Source organism: Notothenia coriiceps, unplaced genomic scaffold (genome assembly GCF_000735185.1).
Source record: "Notothenia coriiceps isolate Sejong01 unplaced genomic scaffold, NC01 NC01_scaffold00000492, whole genome shotgun sequence".
In the NCBI taxonomy this organism is placed as follows: domain Eukaryota; kingdom Metazoa; phylum Chordata; class Actinopteri; order Perciformes; family Nototheniidae; genus Notothenia; species Notothenia coriiceps.
In genome coordinates this window covers 169,932-194,090 of record NW_011333193.1, presented here as the reverse complement: position 1 = coordinate 194,090, position 24,159 = coordinate 169,932, and the positions used below count along the sequence as shown (strand labels likewise).

Genomic DNA, 24,159 nt, shown 5'->3' with positions numbered 1-24,159 from the left:
CAGGAGAAGCAGCTAAACGTTCTAGCAGAACCGCATAGAGTCCAGTATGCTAGCTAGCTAAGACCGCTCAACGGTAATATGTGCGGCGAAACGAAGAACTATAGTTCACACGACGACACCGCCAGCTACCGACAGGACATTCATGCTACGCTGCGCACAGCAGCACGAATGAACGGACCGTTCTAACAGCTGTTCACCAGCGGGTGCCAGATACGTGCACAGTGGACCCGGACGCACAGTTAAATATTAAACCCGAACGCACCCGTAGGTAAGTAAGCTCGAACGCTACGACCAATCATCACAAAGGTCGAGAGACAGAGGTCTTATATGACAATCCATGAGGACGATGCCGGCAGGCAGGAAGGACCGCAGCAACAGCTCGTAGACTTCATACATATATAAAAAAAGACACCATGCATGTTATGATGATACGCATAAACACGCTCGCAGCTACAACCCCTAGCAAGATTCCTACGGTCCCGAGACCCCCCACATGTACTCCAAAATATTGCTTTAATAGCAGATCTACATGAACTACACAACGACATATCTTGGATATCAAACCGGCGATACTCTCGCTGAAAGGGTGACAAGTTCGCATCCTGGTATAACGTACACGATAAGTTCTTCAAGAGCTCCAGAAGCCACCCGTCTCTCGTATGATGGCAGATGGAATGGTTCCTCGCCAGTCCTGTAGCGAGAACACAATAAGAAAGACACCATTAGATCAGTATAGTATGTTGGAATATCATAATAGTCATCAGCTACTAGTACTAGCTAGTTCTTCAGATCAAATCCAGAAGCCACCGTCGTTCATTGATGTCAGATGTAGCTGCACTCGCGTGCTTCCGGAAAAAAGGAAAGAAAAAGAACAACCCATGAAGTCAGTTAGTAGAATGAAATATAATAAATAATATATAAAATGCAAAATCCAAAAAGTAATAGAGCATGTCGAAATTAGGCAAAGAAAACGACCACCAGTATACTCTCCAACATGTAATACGAAGATAGGCTTAGTACACATAGGACTATGTTGGACAATAGTCAAATAGTGTAGTTATTTTGGATATCATGAAAAGTCAAAGTAATAGTACCGTAAGTTCTTCAGAAATCCTGAAGGCCACGTCTTCATTGAATGTCAGATGATGTCCTCGCAGTCCTGTGAGGAGAAAAGAAAAAAGACACCATGAAGTCAGATAGTAGATTGCAAATGTCAGAAAGAACTCTAAAGTAGTGAATTTCGAATATAGAAGAAAACATAGCATAGTACGTCAGAAAATATCATATCAAACTTATAATATAATATGATGAAGAAATGTAATAAAATCAACAACATAGGTATAGTATATAATATCGGAAGAACATTTTTAAGGGAGAACATAAGTATAGTAAGTCGAAGATATCAGAAAAAGGCGCATAGTAGAAACACGTTGTACAGTAGGTCCAAATGAACATACAAAAAGTAGATAATAGAGTATTATGAATAAATGTCGAAATATCTCAAATAATATGATATTATTTAATGCAAAATTATATTGTATAGTAACGTATCGTAGGTAAAAAGCAATACAAATGGTAATAGTCAAGTACTGTCATAAAAAAATGAATTCAGTATAGTTACTCACGGAATCCCACATATTGTTCACTACAATTGTGGATTCTAGTGTAGTATAAGAATAACGGAGACAAACCTGAACTCCTCGCATAGTTCCCCGTCTGTAAGCACCAGCCATCTGCAGACCTCCGAACGTGCAAACACAAGATAGAAGAAAGCCCTCAGGATTATTAAATGTTGTAATCACTTCCATTTGAAAAACAAAACATTATGACATGGTTATAAGAAGGCTCGTAAAAGACGTATTAAAAAAGGAATACTTATATAATTAAAACATATATATAGTATATTGTATATTACATACATATTTATAAGTTATATGGTAGAGTGATTGAAGTATAAATGCCATTGTCTGAAAAAAAGTGTAATGCATTAAAAGTCAATAACATATAATCAATATATCAGAATACATGCCAAAGTATGTCATTATAAAAAACTTTACGGGTTAACATTTTAGGTTAGATTATTAGCCGAATATAAAAAATAGGGCATCAAGTTAACGCGTTAATAATCACTTGCGGCAGGAGCTGATTGCTGACAGCCCGCTTATGCCGCTCGGTTGTGGCAGACCACGCTTGAAAGTGTTGCCGAGAGACGCCTGGACACGGCGTCTGACGAGCAGCAAGCTTCACAGCGATCGCTAAAATGGGTGGCCTACAGCTTACCATTATGGAAGGACGGAGGACTGTGTGAGATCAATTCGGATCGCATCCAACGTGTCGACTCGCACATCACAGCGCATTTTTTTGACCCACTGTGGAACTGTCAGTCTCATGCTTTGACTGTTAATGAGACGAGTGAGCGGCATTTCGCCGACAACTGGTAAACAAGGCTTGTCTTGTTTGAGCAACTGGCTCAGGTGAGAGAAGTACACCAGGGTTGGCAGAGAGGTGAAGAGAGAGAGGTTTCAGGTTGTTGTGTTTGAGAATATTCAGGAGAATATTTGTCATTGTTTCAATGATAATAAACAAATCATTTGCATAAACATATTTGTCCATTCATATTTGATAAGAGTATTAAAAACTTGAAAAATATTCCTCTAGGTACATTTAGAACAGATACAAAAGTGTGCATTAGTTTGCGATAATCGCGATTAAACTATGACATCATGGCGATTAATCGCGATTAAATATTGGAATCGACTGACGCCATAACAAAATATAAATCATTAATTTGTAAACTTTACAAATGTATAGGTGAAGATATCCAGCAACAGTATATCAAGTTATTCCAATGAGCTCCCTCTTGACCAGTTGTGATTAAAACTAGGGATGCTCCGATCGCCAATTTTGGGGCCGATTGCCGATCGCCGGAATCATTATCGGCCGATACCGATCGCCGATCCGATCGAGTGGGCGGGGCCTATGGGGATCTTCAATTTAAAGCAATGTTTAAAACTCAGTTACTGAGGCTCATTCACTGGAGCTTCCACAAACAACAACCAACATAATTATTACATTCAAATGAAGTACATTATTGAAGTTTACATTAACTTTTGACAATAACACGGGAGAAATGAGCGGAAGCGCTCTCTTTTCCTCTCTCCCCCTCTCTCTCTCTCCTGACAGCCGGTCAGTATCGTCTCATGCAGCTCACTGATCCAGTAATGAGTGACCCGACAGTGAAGAATAAATATATGTATAACTAGTTTAGCTTGTTCCAGAGGAAGATCAAATAGCTAATTGTGTAAGGTCTAACTCTAATTAGTGTGTGTTTTGCTCCGCTCACCGGTCCGTCACAGCGGGTGGAGCTGCAGGATTTCTGCTTCACACACGTTGCAAACCGCTATTTTATTGTCTTTTTCGGACACCTTAAAATGCTGCCAGACTGGTGAAGCCATTTTGGCGAGCTTGTTTTGCCGTGCACAGAGAAAAGTGTCATGTATTTTACGTCATGTGATCGGCATTTATAGAGAGCACCGATCGATCGGCAGAGAGTGAATATCGGCCGATATTGATCGGCGGCCGATCGATCGGAGCATCCCTAATTAAAACACATCAATAATCATAATAGTAACCCAGTAATATACGATTCTTAAATGGGCCATTATGCATAAAGAGTACTTTTATTTTTGGTACTTTAAGTATATTTTGATGCAAGACTTTTACAAGTAACAAAGTCATTTTAAAATGTAGTAGTGTTACTTATAGCATGTGCAGTTAGTGACCACCAGGTGGAGCCATACACACACATCATAGCTACAAGATAGGCGCATTATGAATTAAAACTGCACCCTAACACCACTGCAGTATATCTGCTGCTAAACATACAACACAAATGGATTAAATACCTCGACAAACCATGTTTAAGCTAGAGAAAATGTATTAAGAGAATCATGTAAGTGATGTGTGTACATTATCAGAGCCTGTAAACCGGAAGTGCTCATCCACTGACAACTACAGTAGCGAAAATATCACACAGTCGATTAAAAAAAAAAGTATGTAATGTCATCATGGTACTTCTCACAGTATTTAATTATTTCAAAGTGACCATGACTCGGTTGAATTTGACAATGAGCGGTTTGTTTATTCGGCCTGACTGTAGCAACTGTACCGGCGTTAGCATAGCTGTAAGCTAACACAGCGGTACCGTGTTTGTTTGCTTATTTGTTCGCTTATGTGTTTGTTTGCTTATTTGTTTCGCGTATGTGTTAGTTTTCTTATTTGTTAAGTTTGTGTGGACGTTTTGCCATTGACTGACCTTTTAAATCACAGGAAACTCTAGTTATCGCTGTTTATTCCCTCCAATCTCTCCGTGTGCATCTCGTGAGCTGGCGAAGTTGTTGTTAGCAGTTGCGCATGCGTCGTCCGATACGTCAGCTGACCCTAGCTTAAGTACTGTCTCTGACAAGCAGAGAGGGGGGGGGGCTGTGCATACCAAAGTTGGGCTATCCATTGCAAATAAAAATCAATAAACACCCTTAAAAAATGCGTCTCTAATGCAAGAGCTAGTTCACTTCACTTTAAATTTGTGCACATATTATGTGGGCTGTATATTTTGTGTATGTGTGTATTTAAATCTTTATAGTTCATTTTTTGACGATTTAATCACCGTGTTTATGTATATATATATATATGTATGTGTAAACCAACTAAGTAATAACCCTGATTCTTATTCATTGGACTAGTCACACACACAGACACACATCAAAAACTGGCAGGACACTGGATTATAGAATTTATTGTCTCTTATATATTATTGCATTTAAACAACTTTAAAAAAAATTACATCAACACATCTGGATTCCTTGGCCAAAAGAGGTCATAGAGACCATATTCATAGGTATGTGGAAAATATATATGTATATATTTTTGCAATAAAATCCTCACTTGTGCAAACACACAGAGCAACTTCCAATCAGTGTGATTCTACACTGAGATGGGGAAAGTGGTTTCATATTCATATTTCATCTATTGCAGCTGGAAGAGGATTTCTGCCAGAGCAAAGCTCAGAGGGATATTGATTTGTATAAACAGCACGGAGGGAACAACACACAGGAAATGCCAATTGTGTCTGAAAAGGAGGCCAAAACCCCACTGAGGCTGTGACTGTCAGCCAGGGTCAGATGTGTGTTCTCCTCTGTAGGATGTGAGGATCCAGGAGGTGCTTAGTGAAGCTAATGATGATAGGGCACCACACAGGAAGATGCTTCCCCTGAGGCAATGCTCTAATAACACATTCCCCCCGTGTGTGTGTCTGTCTGTGTGTCTGTGTGTGTGTGTGTGTATAAACATGTCTCTCCCCCAGAGCTCCACACAGAGGAGTGGGTGCGTCAGCGTCCCGTCGAGGAGTCCGCCCCGTGTCGGGAGGCGGCAGCGGGGGAGGACAGCGACACAGACCTCACCTACGGAGAGGTGGAGCAACGGCTGGACCTGCTGCAGCAGCACCTCAACAGGTGAGGGGGGGGGGCAGCCTGTTGTTGGTGGAAAACACAACACCTCCACTTCACAAGAAAACACCCAAGGACACACAGTATAAGGATCAGGCCTTTTTTATATAACGGCTTTTTCTTATCATATCAGGATACACACATAACTATCAACAAACACTTTAACTATGACATCTCTATCGCACCAACAAATACACAGACACATTCAAGTACTGATTTATTAAATACAAATACCAGCACATGTATGAGTACAACTTTACTTTTAGCATGTTTCAATGCTTGATGGCCATAAAGAGGAGGTTCTCTAGAGAACAGAATAAATCTTTGGGTTCCCATCATGCTTTGTGCTCCAGCTTCATTTCAGCAAAGTCAGCTCAGAGCTCTGAAGACGAACCCTCCTCCCTCTAAGTGAAGCTCTCACAGAGACATTTGAGGCCAGACAGCGGCTGCAGGCGTTAATGCAGAGTGTGTGAGCAGCTCTGTGACTCCCGGCTGCTGCTCTGTGCAGATGGAGGGGGGGGGCAGACTGTCTAGATGCAGACACATTGCATAGACTGTGGGCGTTCTCATGTGAGGAGGAGTGGAGGAGTTGCACAGTTTGGGGAGATGATGTTCACTGATGGAGGGAACATGGCTCAGAGGGTTCCCCCATCAGTCACACTCAGTGCACGGCATCACAGTACAGCTGCAGACACTGGGTTTATTTGCACGTATTCTCCTCTAAAGAGCAAACAGCCGCCTGGCAGGCTTCCCCCACTCTCCCTCTCCATCCTGTGTTTGCTGCTGTCAAAAGGAATGTGTGGAGGAAAGGTGATTCACCCCCTCACAGACGCCGTGATGTAAGTCTCTGCATTGGGTGATGAAACGGTGCAGGTGCTCCATTTCCTGGTACCTGCAACACAGAACACAAACTTCCCTTTACTGTCGTACCCTCGTCTGTTTTGTTGCTGCAGTAACTTATATTTCAGTTCTTTTTCCTTTGATAAAATACTTGCAGTTATTCAACTTGTAATAATGTATGTTACTCAAGTAAAGGGTGTGAATACTTCAGACTCATGCCAGTATGATCCTCCATACTAACCCCCGTGTGAGGCTGAGTCTCCCTCTAGTGTTTAGTATCAGTATTGACCACCACCTCCATCCCATAGTATTAGCAAAGACATACAGTATGTACATTTCTCCAATATGATGAAAAACCTGATGATGTATATTAAATATTCTTTAGTCCTCACCATGCATGTTGATTCTGAGTGATGTCACACTGCTCCTTTACATAACTGCATGGTGCATCAATAAATCCTCCACATGTGATGAACCACATACCTTTTTGTGATTTGATTCCATATTTTCCTGTCAGACTGGAGTCCCAGATGACCTCAGACATCCAGGCCATCCTGCACCTCCTCCAGAGGCAGACCACGTCCGGGCCCCCCGCCTACAGCACCGTCACCTCCAGCCCCGAGTACCAGAGGCCGGCCATCAGGGTGCAGCCGGTGTCGGCCCTGCAGGCGGAGTTCAGCCTGGACCCTGCTCCGCCCCGGCCTCAGGTACTAAACCACAGATTCAAGACATTAAGGAAAAAAACACATATATTGCAAATATTGAAAGCCTGTAAGGGCATTGGTTCAAACAGACGTGTGTGCTCACTCTGATCCGTCTTCACGCTGTGTTTCTCCTCCAGAGCCCGGAGAAGACCCCGAACAGATCAACAGACGGCTCCCCGGTGCTCCTGCGAACCGACGCTCTTCCAGACGGGGGCGTGGCCTCCCTGCTGGAGACAGACTGGGTCACGGAGCAGAGACACACACAGGACAGCTCTGTGGAGCCCCCCCCCCACCAGAGGCTGCCGTCAGGCCGACAAGCCTCCCTGCCTGAAGTGGGCTCAGCACCCTTACCACTGCAGCGGCCTGCGTCTGACCCGGGGCACCCAGGAAACTAGCCCCCCCGCACCTCTCCTCTCAAGCTTGTCTCAGGGTCTAAGAAAGAGACTGTATATGCAAAGGCAACTGTAGACTTTCTTCCATTACTTTTACGGACTCTCTCCCCCGCCCCTCTCTGATTTAAATGTATAAAGACAATTTATACAGAGGTATTTATACACTATATTATTACCACGTGTAAAGTCATCATCCACCGTGTACATACTTTATAGAACACTGCCAGCAACACGAGGCACCTGATGTGCTTTTTCTAAAACAGATATGCATGTTTTACGTTCTGACGGTTGCTTTTCTTCCTGTGGCATGTTCCTCACTCTGACTCTCTCCAGGACCTCTGTAGCTGTCACCTCTTTTCTAACGCTCCCCCCTCCCCCTCCCCCCCCCCACAGGGAATCAGCTACATGAAAATCTTCCCGAGGCATTTCCACAAGCTCTGATCTTTCTATCAGCAAACTCCAAAACGTCCACGCAGAGATCTGTCGCTATATTTAGCATGCCTGATTCCACCACAACGGATGACAAACACTGAGAGTACACAGCGCAGTGTGTGAGGCTGCGCAGACACACACACGTCAGTCTTTGAGAGCAATAACGATCTCATATCTCTAGAGACGAATCCGCTCTGGAGATCATTTTGCACGTGAACAAAGTAAAGGGCCTCTTTCAGCTGCAGTTATGTTCCTTCACATGTTTCAGACAACATAATGAATGCTTGAATTATTAGATTGAAAAACACATATTTACCATATAACCACCTGAACCCTATCAATATAACAGAAGCATGGCTGTGGGGGGTTTGCAGTTCACTCTAGACTTGTAAGGGTCAGCGGTCTGCGGGTGTTTCTTTACATTACTATTAGGGCCATTGTAGCTGGAAATGAAAGCTATGAATCTGGAGAACGGGGTAAACCTTCACTTTGCAAAGCTGTGGTTTGCAATGTGAAGCCATGCGGTTCCTTTGTTTGTTTTCTGTGAAGTAGGGGCTTAAATCTGTTAGAACATATTTGATATTTTTAAGTGTTCTCTTGTTAATTAACCACTTAAAACTCAGAGAATATCCATGTGTTTTCTCTATAATGTTCTTTATTTTTGACCCAAAGACACTGTCATTTCTCTTTCATATGCTAACCGACAGGAAGTGACATATCTCGTTCACACCCTGAGTGAACTCTGACGATCCCACGCGATAGTTTTCAGTTGCATGCTTTAGGTCTTCCATTGTCTTCTTAAAAAGTACAATTTCCTAGATAAAAACCACGAGAAAAAGAGAAAAAAAGAGAAAATAGTTGTCCATGTTTTCGGGCCGCCTTCACTAGCCTTAGCTTTAAACGCCTGCTCTAGCCTTGACACACGACGGCGACCCGGTGCAAAAGCGCCACATTTAAAGGAACCACGTTAGGGTGCATGAGGAAAATGAATTAGTCATTTCCTAACCACACACTCCCACACAAGCTCATGTATTGCATGGAGACTGCACTCAATTATAACAAGGTCTCAAACTGTTTATGACATTTGGAAGGAGATTTAGAAATAACGCTTCAACCTATTTTTCTAAAACAAAGTTTCATTTGCCATTATTTTTCTATGACCTTATTGTTTCCCCCTGATGTTGAGGGGAAGGCTTTGGAGTGCAGAAGGGAAGAAGATGAATGCAATGTACAGCCTCTCAATGTAGCAAGCAACACTTCAGTGACGGGCTCGAGGCTGCATGAAACATTCATATTGCACATCATATCATTTCTACTTCTTCAACCCAACTCTTTACTTTGTTGAAACCCGGGGAAACCTTATTTAAGAAAAGAGAAACCACACAGATGCTCCAGCAGGGTGTCCTCCATCTTTCTTTCTCAAGCACAGATGTAGAACAAAAGTTGCTGACGCTTATAGACTCCATGCGTCCTGAACACTTTTCCATGGGATTTGCAAACTTTTGCACAGATTAGAAAACTTGCTGTACTGGATAACAATGTCCCTTTTTAAATACTTAGTGCTGTTCACAATTATTTGTATGCATTTTTTTAAATGTTTGCCACTGTATTTTATACAATGCAACACTTAACAGCTCATTTGAATGTTTCTGTTCTTAACTATATTTAAATAAATGAAATGTATCATGTAAATAGACTGGGGAAAAAATGCGCAATTGTATAAATGAATAAACAGAATGCATACTGATTAGAAAGTGTTTATTGTCAGTAACAAAATATGATCTGAACTATGGCATTGGGAGTGTGCAGGGGCATCTTTACAAAGTACAACCGGCTGGGTTTGTAGGGAAACATTCAAAACAAAGTGTGAAGCTGCACAAATCTCAGGCTTTATCTCACGAGCATTCACAGTCACTTTGGCTCGTGGCAACTTTAACATCAGGCTAATCTAAACTTATATAAAACAGAAATAAAAAATATGGCAAGAAAGCTCTAATAAAACCATAGCCATATACAGTTCAGTGTAAAGGCATATGAACATGTTTTGTGTAAATGCTGCTAATATTTCATCATTAATCATGATGCTGCCTAACAAGGCTCTCTAGAAGCGAGTTTCATATATTAGCGTACATTCAGATTATAATGGCACATTAGGTGTCTCACAGGTCGACACATCCAGCATCACTCTGGCATCCAATCGAAGATTTTAAAAAATGTGTTATAAATTATTCTAATTCCCTCTAATGTGAATACATACTGTGTTCATATAGATGTATATATGCGCCTGATTCAGCAAGTCCCTGTGTGACTTACAAGACTAAACAGCAAGCGTTACAAGCATGAGTACTTTCCTGTTGCAGCTCAGTCAAATATACTGGCCTCCCTTTGCATTCCCATGAGGCAGTGGTCCAGACTCCTCCTCTGATTGGTCGGTGCAGCCTTAGATGGCCATCGTGCACAGGATGAACTGGTGACAGAAAGAGAGAGAGATGGAATTAACCTCAACAGGATGTGGTGTTTGAAGCTGCTCTGAGCGGTTTCATATGCAGATAAGCTGCAACTGCATGGAACTAAAGAATAAATGTCAAATTCAATTCTTCAATCAGTAAGCAGCAGGCTGTGAGTTGAAACATCTGGACTTAAGCTATGTGATGCAGTGATATCTCCACAGGACTCACGTCATCGTACTGGAAGGAGACGGCTCCCTGCTGCATGGTGTCTCTCCGTTTGAAGGTCTCTGCACCAGGAACAGGAAACATCAGCGTCAATAAACACATTTCACGCTCAGTCCACATTAAACGTCTGGACAGCAGTGTGTTCAGTGAACGTGTCACATCATCTCTAGGTGTGTGTACCTGTGAGAGCGCGCAGTCTGACGCAGCAGGCCACGTAGTCGTCGAAGTAGATCCTTCCTCCTTTGCTGTAGCGCTTGATGATCACATTCAGAGCCTGAGGGCCGATGCGGAACCCTGAGGGACACAGAAGAAGATTAATATCAGGCCCAAAAGCGCAGAATCCATGTGCATTTTGTCTGGACTTTTAAGCCATTTGTGTCTTCATTAAGTGTCCCTCCCTCATGCTTCAGCCTCACCCATAGCGTAGACGGCCTGCCCCATCTCCTGCGGCTCCACAGTGCCGCTCCTGTCCCGGTCGAACATCACAAAGTTCTGCTTCCAGCCGTTCAGAGCCGTGAACAGGTCCTTGAACTCGTTGAAGCCCATCTTCCCCGTGGAGTCCCGCTGCACACACTCGGGTTAAGATTCATAACTGCTGACCCACAGGTATAGAAACAGCAGGCAGCTATTGACATACACACAGCTGGTTAACCCGGTTCAAGGACAAACACCACGCCTACTGTACACATACTCCCATGGTGAGTGTGAAGGACAATAGGAGCAGCTGAGGGGACTCATTGGTATTAAAGTTAGGATACATCCAGCATTGCGATCATGACTCTGCAAGTCTCCAGGCTGAATGCTGTGAAGAGAAAATAAAGGGGGAAATGAGTAAAGCTACGTTTAAAGTCCATGTTTTCACACTTAACTTTAGTGCTAATTAATCCAGCTGCTGACGGCGAAATCTGTTCAATATTTCCCTGATGAATGAATCAGTCATATTCTGTTAAAAAGGCCGTGCTTGTATTCATCTCTGTGTACTTTCTCAATCTCACAGTAATATCCATTACAGTCTTTAACTGTCAGTCTTTATCCATGAAAGGCAGGATAATAATATTGCTAATAATATTTTCTTGGTGAGATCTTATGCCACCAAAAAACATAAATATTGAACTTAGATACTCTTCATTGTACGTCATGTATGTAATCTGCACCATATGCTCACATATTTCGTGAACTGCCACTTCCTTCTCCTTTATACTAATGAATATTCATTTTTCACGTGCACTGAAAGAGACTGTCAGATGTCAACCAATCACAGAGGAGATAATAGTGGTTTGACACTTCACAGAGAAATACATCACGATTAGGCACTTTGTTAGTGTTTTAAAGCCCTCTAAGTTAGCGAGTACGGCCTCTGCTCATTTGTTGAATGCATGATGTAAAACAACCAGGAACTCATGGTATATTGGCTGAGGCGGTGTTCCTCTCTGGTGGAGGGAGTCGTGGACTTACGAGAGTAGGATCCGGTGAATCCACTCTGGGTGAGACACCTCTGCAGCTCCTCTGCATCCACCTCTCCGTCCTGAACACAGCAGGGGGGGGGACACACACACACACACACACACACACATTATAGTTTTACTTTTCTGTAGGCATTTTAAATCTTCCACAGACTTCCAAAGGGACCACTTTAGATAGGGTAGTGTAGTGAGTCATTCATTACCGAAAGGGAGTGAAATCAAGTTCAAACAGAGCCCTGCTTCCTCTTAACTTATAGTAACTGAACCGATTCATGAAACCTGATATGTCTGCAGAGAATGTCCTCTTTGTGACCACACTTCAATATGAAAGTGAAAGCTAGCCTTTGGTAAAACGTGTACTGTGTGCTCTCCTGTGAGTTCCTCCACACTCACCTGGCCTGCAATGGCAGTGAAGTAACCCCACATCGGGTCATTAGCAGCAGCTGGGGCTGGGGCGCCGTACGAGCCTTGATATCCTCCTCCATAGGCGGCATACCCTCCCTGATGGGGCGCGCCTCCCATCTGCCCACCCATCTGCCCACCCATGTGCCCGGGCATGGGGCCTCCCATGGGGCCTCCCATGGGCCCTCCCATGGGCCCTCCCGGCATTCCCGGCATCCCCTGAGCTGGCATTCCCGGCATGGGACCGCCGTACTGAGGCTGGGGACACATCAGAGACCAGGGTGGGTGTCATTAAAGACTCTCAAAGTGTTTATTCAAATGTGGAAAACAGGATACAACTACCACAGATTTTTCTCACTTTCAATGGTTACTTATTATTATATAACTCACATAGACTTTTTAAAATAGCAATTCATTGATTTTGACAACAGTTTGGGAAACGTGATATCTTGTTGTGCTTGTAATATATAAAGCATGCCAGTGTTGCATTCACTGACTGCAGGTATCAACGTGAAGTGATGCCTCCCTGAATGTCACTCTGGAGGCCTGCTATTGGCTGAGGAACAATAAGCTTCTAACCCCTATTCATCACAACTAAGGAGTCACTGCATTCCACACTTAGACGTAGATAAAAGCGATTTTTAGTTTAATGTACAAAGCTTAAAAAGGAGGTGTCTTGAGTCCCATTTTTCTAGTTGAATTGAGTAAATACAGGCCAGAATTGGGTCCTCTTTGTAATCAATGAAGGATTCCCAGAGGCAGATTTATAGGCCTTAAAAAAAGAGATTGGTGTAATATAACACAGGTCAAACCTCTATCATATAAACACGTTTAGTAGGTCAAAGGATTTGCATATCCTCTGGAATGTTGGGGATTTTTTTCTCCCGGAAGACATTTTTCCGAATCAATTTCTAATAAAGTGGAGCATAATATGGCTCCTTACTTCCAAATTAAACCGAACAACCATAACTTTTTCTTCTGATAACATATGTAAACCAAACTAATGTCTACATGAAGATAGGAAACAGCTGTATGACCCGTGTAACAGAACAACTTATTATCGCTATAGTATTCGCTGAAACAGCCCCAGGCTAGCTTTTCTGCTAACCAATGTAGCTCGTTTAACAGTGTAACAATACGATAACATATCATTAACTCACCGCACCGTATCCAGGATAAGCCATTTGGTGAAATAGGGAAAACTGTAGCAAGTTTTATATCTTTATAGTGGGAGTGACGGTTATACAAGGGTTTCTGTGAATACACGGTAGTAACTTCCGATACGTCTGAGCAGTTGCTACATCACATCCGAGCTGCAGAGTGCTGTCGGGAAGTTAGTTGAGTAACGGGGGAGATAACCAATAAGCGAGGAGCAGTAGAAGGAAGACCCGCCCATCAATTGTTTAATGGGCTGCGTTTAGGTAATCCTCGTACATTTCATCTAACCTAAAACAACAGACAAAATGGTTTGAAAATCAAATATTTAAAGGAAGAACATGAGTAAAAAACAAGTAATACATTTGAAAAAGATAAATTCATCAAGCTGTTAAACACTTTTCCACTTAATGTAATTTTTGGTAAATTGAGTTACGCTTCTGGTTGATTTTAAAGTTAAGAGTCTCGACTTTTCCAATATTTCCCAACTTCTCATTAAATTGTTCTTCACTAAATATTTAACTGTCATGCATGGCTTCATGTCACCACTAGATGGTGCTTTTGAGACATTTTGTCCACAAACAGAACAAAACATGTACTTTATTTCTATAACCTGAGTTAATGCAATGTCAGTTAATTAGTTTAGCAACTTTTAAATAGAGGCAACTCAATGTGATTTGCAAATGGAAAATGAATACAGTATACATCAATTCAAAAATCATAATAATTAGCTGAACTTTATGGGTATAGCCTACTCTCTTCTTATTTATCTGGTCTTTGCTTTATAAACCTTGAAGGAAAGAGCTAGACAAAATAGGAAACGCACACAGAACATGTATGATGTGAAAGACAGTACTGTGAAATAAACAAATCAGAAGTTACAAGGTGATGAGGAGCCACATCTGCCCTTCAGTCAAACTCAGACGAAATGTGCTGTGAATAGAACACAGAAAACGTGTGTTGGGTTATATGGTGAGCAGGTAGAGGGTGGTGTAGGGGAAGTTGCCGCGGTTGTCACAACTTCCTGTTGAGCCATGGCTTAACCAAACATCTGTGGTGGAAGGTGACATGCTGACACTCATTCACTGTCCGGTTAATGTCAGTTTGAATGGTTAGAGTGCCTGATAGTACTCTGGCAGCTATAAATATATTGTAATACTCCTGATAACAGAGCTTGTAGGGATAATAACATTGATCTGAAATAACTGCTAAGTCTCAGTGTCAAAAAGTCCAATTCTATGTCTTTAAATGTCTTGTCTTGTCAATCCAAAACCCCAAAATATTCACTTAAATATGAAATCTACATAATTGAGCTATTTGAGTTCAGCTGCTGCTACATATGTTAATACAATCTTCACTGACCCATTTCTAACACTTCTCTAAAACTGTTACTTCCAAACTCCAACACTTTTCATCCTCGAGCCAAGAATGCAATTACACGGTCTGATGAAACCAACACCAGTGTCTCTGTTTATCCTGTGAATAAACACCGACATTTCCCTGAGAAGAACTGGTTCAGAAATTCAGGGAAAACTCCCAGCGTCATGTGCTGTAGCTATGATGACAAAGGATTTAAACTCAAAACTTTTAAGTCTGTGTAACATTTAACAGTGTTGGTCTGTTGTGATTATTTTATTGTTGCTTTTCTCTGTTTGAACGTTTTATACTTTGGACCTTTTCTTGATTATGGAAAAAATATTGATATAAATCTACATTTAAATATAAAATAATCTGACCTTTAAATCACAGCTCTCTGTATCTCTGTATGCAAATGCTTTCTCATTCATTCTCCCTCTGTTGTTCTCTTTATCAAAGTGTCCTCAAACAAACACTATATTGGTCCAATAAGGCTAAACGTGATTAAAGGGACACCTATAAATGGTTTTAGATGTGTTTAGTGTCATGAAAATGGAGGTATCAATGAAGGCACGCTCTTCAAACAAGCCGAGCTACATTAGGAAGACTTCCACTGTCTATTTGTTTGCAGAGGATGTCCGGTGTGAGGGGAACAAGTGCACAATATGATGCCTATTCCCCATAAAGGCCCAGCTTTATATTTGTTAAGCTTTTAAAAGGCTTTTAGCATTGACTGTGACTGGTTAGCACTTACAGCATGTACAAAGAAGAAACTAACAACATGGAATACATTGACTTATTTTTAGCCGCCCTGCTCCGAAGTGCGTTTGACGCTCACTTATTAATCATTGCATGAAAATGCTGTTTTTTCAGTTTTCCTTCCTGTGCCCAACGGTCAGTGACATAGTTCTCACACTGCCTTCAGGAATTACACCCAAACAGGAAGGATATTAATGGTTATGTAAACAAAGTGCATGCATTGAATGGCATTTATGACTGTCATTTATTAGCCTGAACAGCTGTTGTCAGTCGTGTAAAGTCACCTGAGGCAGAAGTGGAAGGGTCGTACAGCAATTTCACTCACATCCTCTGAATTACAGACAGTTCCCTGTCAAAATGAAAAGATCAAATATGTGGTAATGATAATAGGCTTGGACAGCTGATTAAAACATGTGTTTTATATACAAGGAATTTATGATATTAAATGAATCTGTTAACTCAAACTAAGACATCTCCTGTAACCTCTTTATTAAGTGATTTTGAATATTTATTTTCTGGACTTAGGTTTCTGTACGTGTAAACCCAGCTGGATGGCAGTTGGCAAACAGAGAAGTCTGCTCGCTGTGCAGTGCACCATAAACATGTCATGCCATTCACTCTCAACAGAGGTAGTCCCTGTCAGAGGTGGAAGACATTTTTTTGGAACTTTAACTTAAGTAGACGTGGCCATTCTTTTTAAAAATACCCAGTTACAAAAAAGTCCTGCACTTAAAATTAAACTTAAGTAAAAGTATAAACGTATTAGCATCAACACACACTTAAAGTACCAAAGGTTACTCATTAGGAAGTATGGCCCATTTCAGGGTCATATTTATTAAATGATTGTATTATAATTATTCATGCATTATTGTGTTCATCATTTAAATGTTGCTCTTGGTGAAGCTGGTTAGCCAAAACTATAAAATATATCATACTGTATTTATATATTGTCATAATAATCTGAACCTGCAAAGTAGTGGAGTAAAAGTATCAAGTACCATAATGGGAAAATATCCAAGTTAAGTACAAGTACCTTGTTTTTCCTTGAGTATTTAAACAATGACCACTGTTATAGACTTCTGCTAAAAACTTCTGCATATTGAAGTTTTTTTTTTTTTTCCTCAACTGTAAAAACTATTGTTGTGAAATGCGTAAAAAATGACATTTTCTCAGAGATGGCTTTCTGAGAGACACAGGGTGATTGGAGCAGCCGCACACTTCCTCAAAACACTGGAACATCATCAAACCTGACGAACTTTACTCCGCTCGACATTTATTGGCCCACCTTTGAAACTTCTCTTGAGATAATATGTAACAGCAAAGCGCCGTATCATATCACTTTAGCGTTCCATGCACGCGTATCGATGGAGTTGTAATTTGGACGGATTTGGTTCAGACTTCAGCTAAGCGCGGAAACAATGGTTGGTGGTTTGTTAATACTCACATATCGATGTAATGTTGACTTTCAAGGATCATTTTGGAGCGCGTTTGTGACTTGTGTGGCTTCTACTCTGCGCAGGTTTCCATCGGGAAGTTGATCCTCGGAGTCTTCGGCGTAGCAGTGGTTGTCATTTTAATAGCAGTACCCACGGCTATATATCTGAATGGTGAGTCTTTACTATTAAATGATTCATAATTGGGTATTAACGGGGTTAAACACATCCGAAAGTAAGTAAATTACGCACGCGTCATTACGACTTGATCTCTCCAAAAATACTAACAGGAAATGGGAAGCACTTTTCCATCTATAAATGGAAATGACCTGCCTGATTTATATTATGTTACCTTAAATAGTATCATACTCACTCAGTACACGCTATGACAATACACATCATTACCCCAAAAAACACACTGACGTCAGCAATGTTCCACCCGTCATTATCAGTTTTTACAGCACTTACCTTATTTTATGGTGATGATCGTGATGTGTGATATCATATCTGTAACTTGTGACTTTCAACACCCTTTCTACTGTTCCAGAGGAGCAGGCGGGCAACAGCAGATCCTTCACTCTGGAGGATGTCTTTAACAGCACTCTGAAACCAAAGTCTGCCAGCTTGGAGTGGATCTCAGGTGGGAGAAAGTAGCCTGTTAAAAGTAGAACAGGTGAAACGTGATGTGCATTTGCAATTAAACTGTAAATGTGTCACTGAGAATGCTTTATTATCCGTCAGCTACAATATTACAAATTGTTACTTATTCACTTGGACTAATTCCCATGCATGCATGTATTCAGATGCAGTGTAAAAGAACACACACATGCTTAACCAATGCAAGACTTGATTTAATACACAAATCAATGCAGGATATATCAGGAGATCTACTTGCTCGGAGATGAAGTCACAATGAGTCAATTTGATCAGGATAGTTTACATTTTTTGAAGTGGGGATTTATAAGGTACTTAGTGTATTGTAGATGATGGCCGGCACTACCCCTGTTTGGGAAAAGAGACAGGAGCTACGGCATAGAAGTTAAGTGATGATTTTTTTGTGTAAGAGGTCAACAGTTTTTCTAGACACATAATAGAAAGACCCACCCAAAATGTCAGTTTACATGTACACTATATTTTTTACTATCTATTCTGCTGACACTTTACAACCAGGACCTGCAACTGTTATATCATCTCTCAAATCCACCTGTCTCTTTTGAGGAGAACAACCATTTTACTGAGCAGAACACGGGCGGGAGTTGGGTAGTGTGTTATCTGTTTTCAATAACCCTTATTATAAAGTGCAACTACTTAGGTGATATCTTTATGAAATGTCTTGCTCTGTGTTTTATATAAAATATCTTATTATAACTTACATTCTCTGATCCTCTCCCACAGATCACGAGTATCTGAGTAAATCTGGGGACTCTATCTTTCTCCAGGACGTCCTCACAGGACAGTCCTCAGTGTTTTTGAGCCAAGACAAGTTTGTAAGTCAGTGCAGTATTGTCCTGGAGGTCATGAGCACTGGTCTGTGAAACTCTCTCAAATGTGGGTTTTTCCAAACACAGGATGAAAGAGATGCTGATGACTACCAGCTGTCGGCTGACCGCAAATATGTTGCATTCATGAGCAATCATTCCAAGGTAGAGTAAGCCTGTAGTTATCTGGTGCATAACTAAAGTCTTATATACAATTAAAGGGTTCACACTACATTGTTTTTTTCCCAATCCCATTAGATATGGCGGCATTCATTTTTAGCTTCATATTCCCTTTATGACAGGGAATTAGAGTAAGTACATTTAATATGTATTTGGCATATGGATACATTTATGCAGTTTCAAAAATACAGTACACTCCAGCTAAAGCATCCACTAAATGCTCCTTTTCATGCATGATGAACATTAAAGCGATCTCCACAAACCTTTTTAAAAAAAAATTAATTTCAGGAAATATATCACACCCTCTGACCTGCCGGATGAAATCCAGTACTTCTCCTGGGCTCCTGAAGGGAACAAACTGGTGAGCTTGGACTCTCAAACTCATAATCCGTTGCATGTGAATAACTTTGAGTGACAGGTGGGCTTTGAAGCAGGTATCAGATGATCAACCTTTCCCAAACACTTGAGCAGAGTAAAGAGTGTGTGCTCAGTGTGTGAGATCAGAAAACAAACCAGACTGCCTTTTCACAACTTTTCTATTTCTTTGTTTCTCTTTTTAGGCCTTTGTTTGGAAAAATAATGTGTATGTAAAGACCAGCCCTGGGTCGCCCGCCAAGCAAGTCACTTTCAACGGCGAGTGGAATTTGATTTTGAATGGGATCCCCGACTGGGTGTATGAGGGTAAGTGGCCCTTATGTAATAACATGATCTGTATCTGATAGATTACCTTGATAATTATATCTAATACGTCAGGTTTTAAGGTTTAATAAACTGTCTTTAACACACACACACACACACACACACACACACACACACACACACACACACACACACACACACACACACACACACACACACACACACACACACACACACACACAGAGAGAATGCAGTATGTGCCAGTTCATTTGACTAGCTTCCGTGTCACTGGAGAACATACTTAAGCAATTTAAAGACCATAAAACCATTTATAACTAGCATTTAAAACATGTTGCTAAGAGAAATGGCCCTATATAAATGGAGCCCATTTAATCCCTGTGCAGATGGATTTTAAGAAGAGGTTATAGCATTATAGATGCATGCAATTTTCCAAGTGTTGTAGTTTGTAATTGAACCCCCAAACCCGACCCCCACACTCCTGAACCATAAGTCATGTTCCCTTTCCCCGGTCTAGAGGAGATGTTCTCCTCCAACCGAGGCCTCTGGTGGTCCCCTGGAGGGAAGTACGTGGCTTATGCTGAGTTCAACGACACAGAGGTCCACAACATAGAGTACACCTGGTATGGGCAGGACCAGTACCCCACAACTGTTTCCATTCCATATCCAAAGGTGGGACGATTATCCTGGGCGTGTTTTACTCTAACAATATTGGGATCATTGTACGTCAATGTGTGTATCTTACATTCTTGTGCAGCCAGGTACTCCCAACCCTATTGTGAAGCTGTTTGTTGTGGACACTGACAATACGACAACAATTACTGAGGTTGTTGTTCCAGCCCTTTTCAGCTCTAGGTAATAGAACTATCACTCTGATTAACCTTGTATACATTTGTATTGCCTGCTATCAGGGAAGGAAATCAGAGGAACTTACCAGTGTCGTACATTTCCTCTTTTGCCCTCAGTGAGCACTACTTGGCCACTGTTACCTGGGTGACAGATGAACGTATTGCTGTCCAATGGCTGAAGAGAGTCCAAAACCACCTCATCCTCCAGATCTACAATGTTAATGGACTCAAGTGGGATCCTGTTGAGGTAAAACTAATGAATGTTACTGCTTAGGTTATACAAATATATGGCATATCATTTTTGCGCTGGTGTTAGGATTCATTCTCTGGGGACCGCAAATATTGGTACAAAATTCTTGACACTCTGATGACATTTCTCTTTCTTAGCCTATGTCACAAACACTTGATGTTCACGACATTGTTACTGATCATAGTTGTACCCAACCAAAGTCATTGGTTGTTGAGAAATGAAAGGTCAATGTCCTTCGTTAGGTAAAGCATTTCTAAATCCACCTCTGTGTTGCAATAACAGTTTTTGCCTAAACTGATAAGGTGTACTGTAATCTAATTGTGCCTATTGCAGATATAAAATTGCAATTCTTTTTACAGAAACTGGAGGTGAAAAGTGAAAAAGGTTGGATCGGACGGGTAAGTCCAGCACACTTTAAAGCATATTCTGCTTAAAGACCAAAAACAACAGTCAATGTATGTGTCGTGGTTTTGGGTTTATGTTGCCATTCAACCTGCCTGTTCCTGTCTGTGAGTTTGTTCCTGTTTCACCCAGTTAGTGTTTGGTACTTTTTCTTTGGTTCTAATCAGCTTTTTGGAATAAAGCTCGTTTTTGGTTATTACCTGGATTCCTGCTTCCCTGTCTGTGTTCTGCATGTGGGTCCTATTTTCCCCAACCCTGACCGTATGGTATAATAAGTAGTGTGGCTGTCAAGCATTATATGTTATTCCTCTGTTTAACAGAGCTCCATGTGCACTGGGTGACATATTATTGCATGATTGCACACACACTGTAGTTACTTCTTGCTCAATCACACTCAACCATCCAGCAGCCAGACAGACTCACCTAACGTGGACTAATACACAGTTGAAAATTATCCCCATCCAATGCACCATTGCCTTTTATTTGACTAGGGTAAGATACAACCACAGTGCAGCTATAGCTGGATGATATGGACTTGGAGCTGACAGTTATAGAGGTCAGAGAATATATATAGTAAAATAATGTTTTTTCTTAGTTCTCTCCACCAGAACCAGTTTTTGCTGCAGACAAAAAAAGCTACTACCTGTTGATGAGCGACACCAAAAAGTACAAACACATCCATCATGTGGTCGGGGTAAGTACAATTACAAAGTCAGTTGGCCATTTTCAGTCCAGCAAAATCAGCTCTTTTTTTGAGACTTGCACACATTGTATAAATGTTAAGTAACACATTGTGTTGTGACTCATCGTGCAGGGCACAGCTACGCCTATAACCTCTGGAAAATGGGAAGCTGTTGACATCCTGAAAGTAACTGAAGACAGTGTGTAAGTCGTTGCATTATCTGCACACAGCTGCATACACGTGCTCTCTCGTGTCGACGCATAATGCTTATATCCATTCTGATTGTACAGTATCCTATAAAACTGCACCATTCCAGCCAATGGAAATATTGCAAATGTCTGTAATGCATTGTTTTATGCACTTTCCCAAACTTTAGTCTAACATCTTTGGTGTGTGTGGGAATGTTGGGAAGTTATGAGTGAGTTTAAGAGATAATTGTCATGTCCAATTAGCTGGATTTCTCCTTTGCCACAGTTTAGGATTTCCTCCCCACTCATGCATTCCAATTATTCCACAGATATTACTCAAGTAACCAAGAGGCCGGGCAGCCAGGAGGAAGGAATGTTTACAAGTAAGGGGATTTCATTGAAATGTTTTACTATTTTCCTTGTTTTTAATGATACAATCTTTATTACAAAGCAGTTCTTCACACTGTGTGTTTGTGTCAGGTGGACCAAAGAAACGCACACTTGTCTAACATGTGCGATAGGTGGAGATAACTGTCAGTATAATTCCGCCTACTTCAGCCATAATGCCTCCTTCTACCGTATGCGCTGCAGTGGTCAGTTATACTTTGTTTCTCTGCATATATGTAATTTAATTATTATATTGTAACTTATTACTAGCTATATGTTTTGCTAATAATATAACTTTCATTTTACTCAAAGGTCCTGGCATTCCTTTCCATGCTCTCATGGATAACAGGAATAATAAAGGTAATCCACAACATTTGAATACAATCTGAAATAATATCAACAAGGATAAATGTTATTTAATTAACTTTCTATGTTTTTACATTTGTAGAGATAAAAGTTTTGGAGGACAATAAAGCATTTAGCAGCCTGATATCTGACATCCAAATGCCCACCAGGAGTCGAGGCTTCCTCAACGTTGCAGGACACAGTAAGAGAATCCCACAACGACGATATCCAGTGTTTGCTATAAAATACACAGATGATTATTTACTATGGATTTGCATATTTTTTACAGAACTCTGGTACCAGATGCTGTTGCCTCCAGGCTTTGACAAATCCAAGAAGTACCCTTTACTGATAGATGTGTAAGATAATTTATAAATATCAACAAACTATAATAATATTCAATTGTAGAAGAGATTACAAACTAATTCCCCCCCCTCCCCCCAGGTATGCTGGTCCCTGCAGTCAGAAAGCAGACTTTTACTACGGGGTGGGCTGGGACACCTACTTGGCGAGCACAGAGAAAATCATCGTCGCAAGCTTTGACGGAAGAGGAAGCGGTTACCAAGGCGACGAGATAATGCACGCAATCTACAAAGGTCTGGGAACCTATGAGGTGGAAGATCAGATAACAGCAGCCAGGTGAGGAAAGCGAGTTTGGACGAATCAATGCATTTCCCGCCATAGCTGTGGGAACATGTTTCAAATGGGGGGTGCTGTGGGGATCACATCCTCTAGGGGGGTCAGGGGGGAAGATTTTTTTTCAACATTATAAAGTAAAATGCTTCAATCTGGTGCACTTTGAGCTGAATTGCCGGAGACTAGATCTAAGGGGTACAACTCTAAACACCCATATCGAAAAGATCGGTTTACATTTTAATAATCAAATAAGTATGTGGACATAACCAATAACCTAACATAGCCAATAACAAGTAAATGTAACTTATTTTATTTTTGTTGTTCATTTATTTCTTATTTTACCAGTTAACATTTATTTATTTATGCATATTCTTTAATCTCTCCAGATTTAAACAATATTTCTGGTTTACTGTCCTATAGTATGCACTGGAATGATTTCAAACCTGTTTTTATTTATCCCAATAATTATAAAGGTTGCCTTGGAAATATTTGTTTACATAAATTGTTAACAAACCGTTTGAGACCCTCTGAGATAACTTAGACTAAAGTGAACTATCTAAACACTCAGTCCTTTACCTCACTGAGCCTCTCAGTCTGTCTGGCTATCAGTCCTGTCCAGACAGCTGATATCTGTCCTGTGTGTGAGCTGCGGGCGCCTGATAAGACCAACATCCCCATTTTCATCGTACAGGGCAAATGGAAACTGTAACCGGGGTGAAAAGGGTGTTATCTTTACTTAATTATGAATGTTGTTACATCAGGGCTGTAAATTCGTTTTTTTGTATTATATTTCCATTTAATCTTGTGGACGTGCAGATTCCCTGTCCTCCATCAGGGGGTGCTGCAGCACCCTCAGCACCCCTACTTCCCACGGCCCTGTTTCCCGCTCAAACAAACAGCTTCACCCGTTTCCCAGGAAATCTTGATAAAACTGGAACTGACTTGTTTGTGTTCTGGAGAAGTGACACAGACACAGGAAATATCTTGATCG

General features: G+C 41.2%; 3 protein-coding genes across 3 annotated transcripts in view; 2 read left to right on the top strand and 1 right to left on the bottom strand.

The window, feature by feature from the left end:
* kcnh7 (potassium channel, voltage gated eag related subfamily H, member 7) overlaps positions 1–9,509 on the top strand; it is a 39,605-nt gene extending 30,096 nt beyond the window's left edge. Inside the window, exons 10-12 of the mRNA XM_010781503.1 lie at positions 5,363–5,510; positions 6,862–7,051; positions 7,186–9,509. Of these exons, the coding sequence (XP_010779805.1) occupies positions 5,363–5,510; positions 6,862–7,051; positions 7,186–7,443 (596 nt within the window). The 3' untranslated portion in view covers positions 7,444–9,509. The remainder of the gene's footprint in view (positions 1–5,362; positions 5,511–6,861; positions 7,052–7,185) is intronic.
* A 107-nt stretch (positions 9,510–9,616) lies between these two features.
* Positions 9,617–13,722, bottom strand: gca (grancalcin). The gene is made up of 8 exons (XM_010781305.1): positions 13,573–13,722; positions 12,404–12,670; positions 12,003–12,072; positions 11,306–11,349; positions 10,964–11,111; positions 10,728–10,841; positions 10,551–10,609; positions 9,617–10,339 (listed from the first exon to the last, which is right to left on the bottom strand). Exons 1-8 carry the CDS (start codon positions 13,594–13,596, stop codon positions 10,313–10,315), a joined length of 753 nt encoding a protein of 250 aa, XP_010779607.1. The 5' UTR covers positions 13,597–13,722; the 3' UTR covers positions 9,617–10,312.
* A 3,163-nt stretch (positions 13,723–16,885) lies between these two features.
* LOC104954205 (dipeptidyl peptidase 4) overlaps positions 16,886–24,159 on the top strand; it is a 16,103-nt gene continuing 8,829 nt past the window's right edge. The window contains exons 1-20 of the mRNA XM_010781284.1: positions 16,886–17,103; positions 17,202–17,289; positions 17,663–17,755; positions 18,511–18,602; positions 18,684–18,758; positions 18,852–18,904; positions 19,062–19,134; positions 19,334–19,454; positions 19,948–20,102; positions 20,188–20,285; positions 20,396–20,525; positions 20,888–20,926; positions 21,526–21,624; positions 21,745–21,815; positions 22,130–22,183; positions 22,281–22,393; positions 22,500–22,547; positions 22,636–22,734; positions 22,822–22,891; positions 22,977–23,171. Coding sequence (XP_010779586.1) covers positions 17,101–17,103; positions 17,202–17,289; positions 17,663–17,755; positions 18,511–18,602; positions 18,684–18,758; positions 18,852–18,904; positions 19,062–19,134; positions 19,334–19,454; positions 19,948–20,102; positions 20,188–20,285; positions 20,396–20,525; positions 20,888–20,926; positions 21,526–21,624; positions 21,745–21,815; positions 22,130–22,183; positions 22,281–22,393; positions 22,500–22,547; positions 22,636–22,734; positions 22,822–22,891; positions 22,977–23,171 — 1,769 coding nt within the window. The 5' untranslated portion in view covers positions 16,886–17,100. The remainder of the gene's footprint in view (positions 17,104–17,201; positions 17,290–17,662; positions 17,756–18,510; positions 18,603–18,683; positions 18,759–18,851; positions 18,905–19,061; positions 19,135–19,333; positions 19,455–19,947; positions 20,103–20,187; positions 20,286–20,395; positions 20,526–20,887; positions 20,927–21,525; positions 21,625–21,744; positions 21,816–22,129; positions 22,184–22,280; positions 22,394–22,499; positions 22,548–22,635; positions 22,735–22,821; positions 22,892–22,976; positions 23,172–24,159) is intronic.

Coding starts and splice junctions, on each gene's coding strand:
- gca (XM_010781305.1), bottom strand. CDS start 13,596: ATGGCTTATCCTGGATACGGTGCG. Junction 12,073..12,403: donor TCACTGCCATTGCAGGCCAG/GTGAGTGTGGAG, acceptor TGCTGTGTTCAG/GACGGAGAGGTGGATGCAGA. Junction 11,112..11,305: donor TCATGATCGCAATGCTGGAT/GTATCCTAACTT, acceptor GAGTGTGTGCAG/CGGGACTCCACGGGGAAGAT.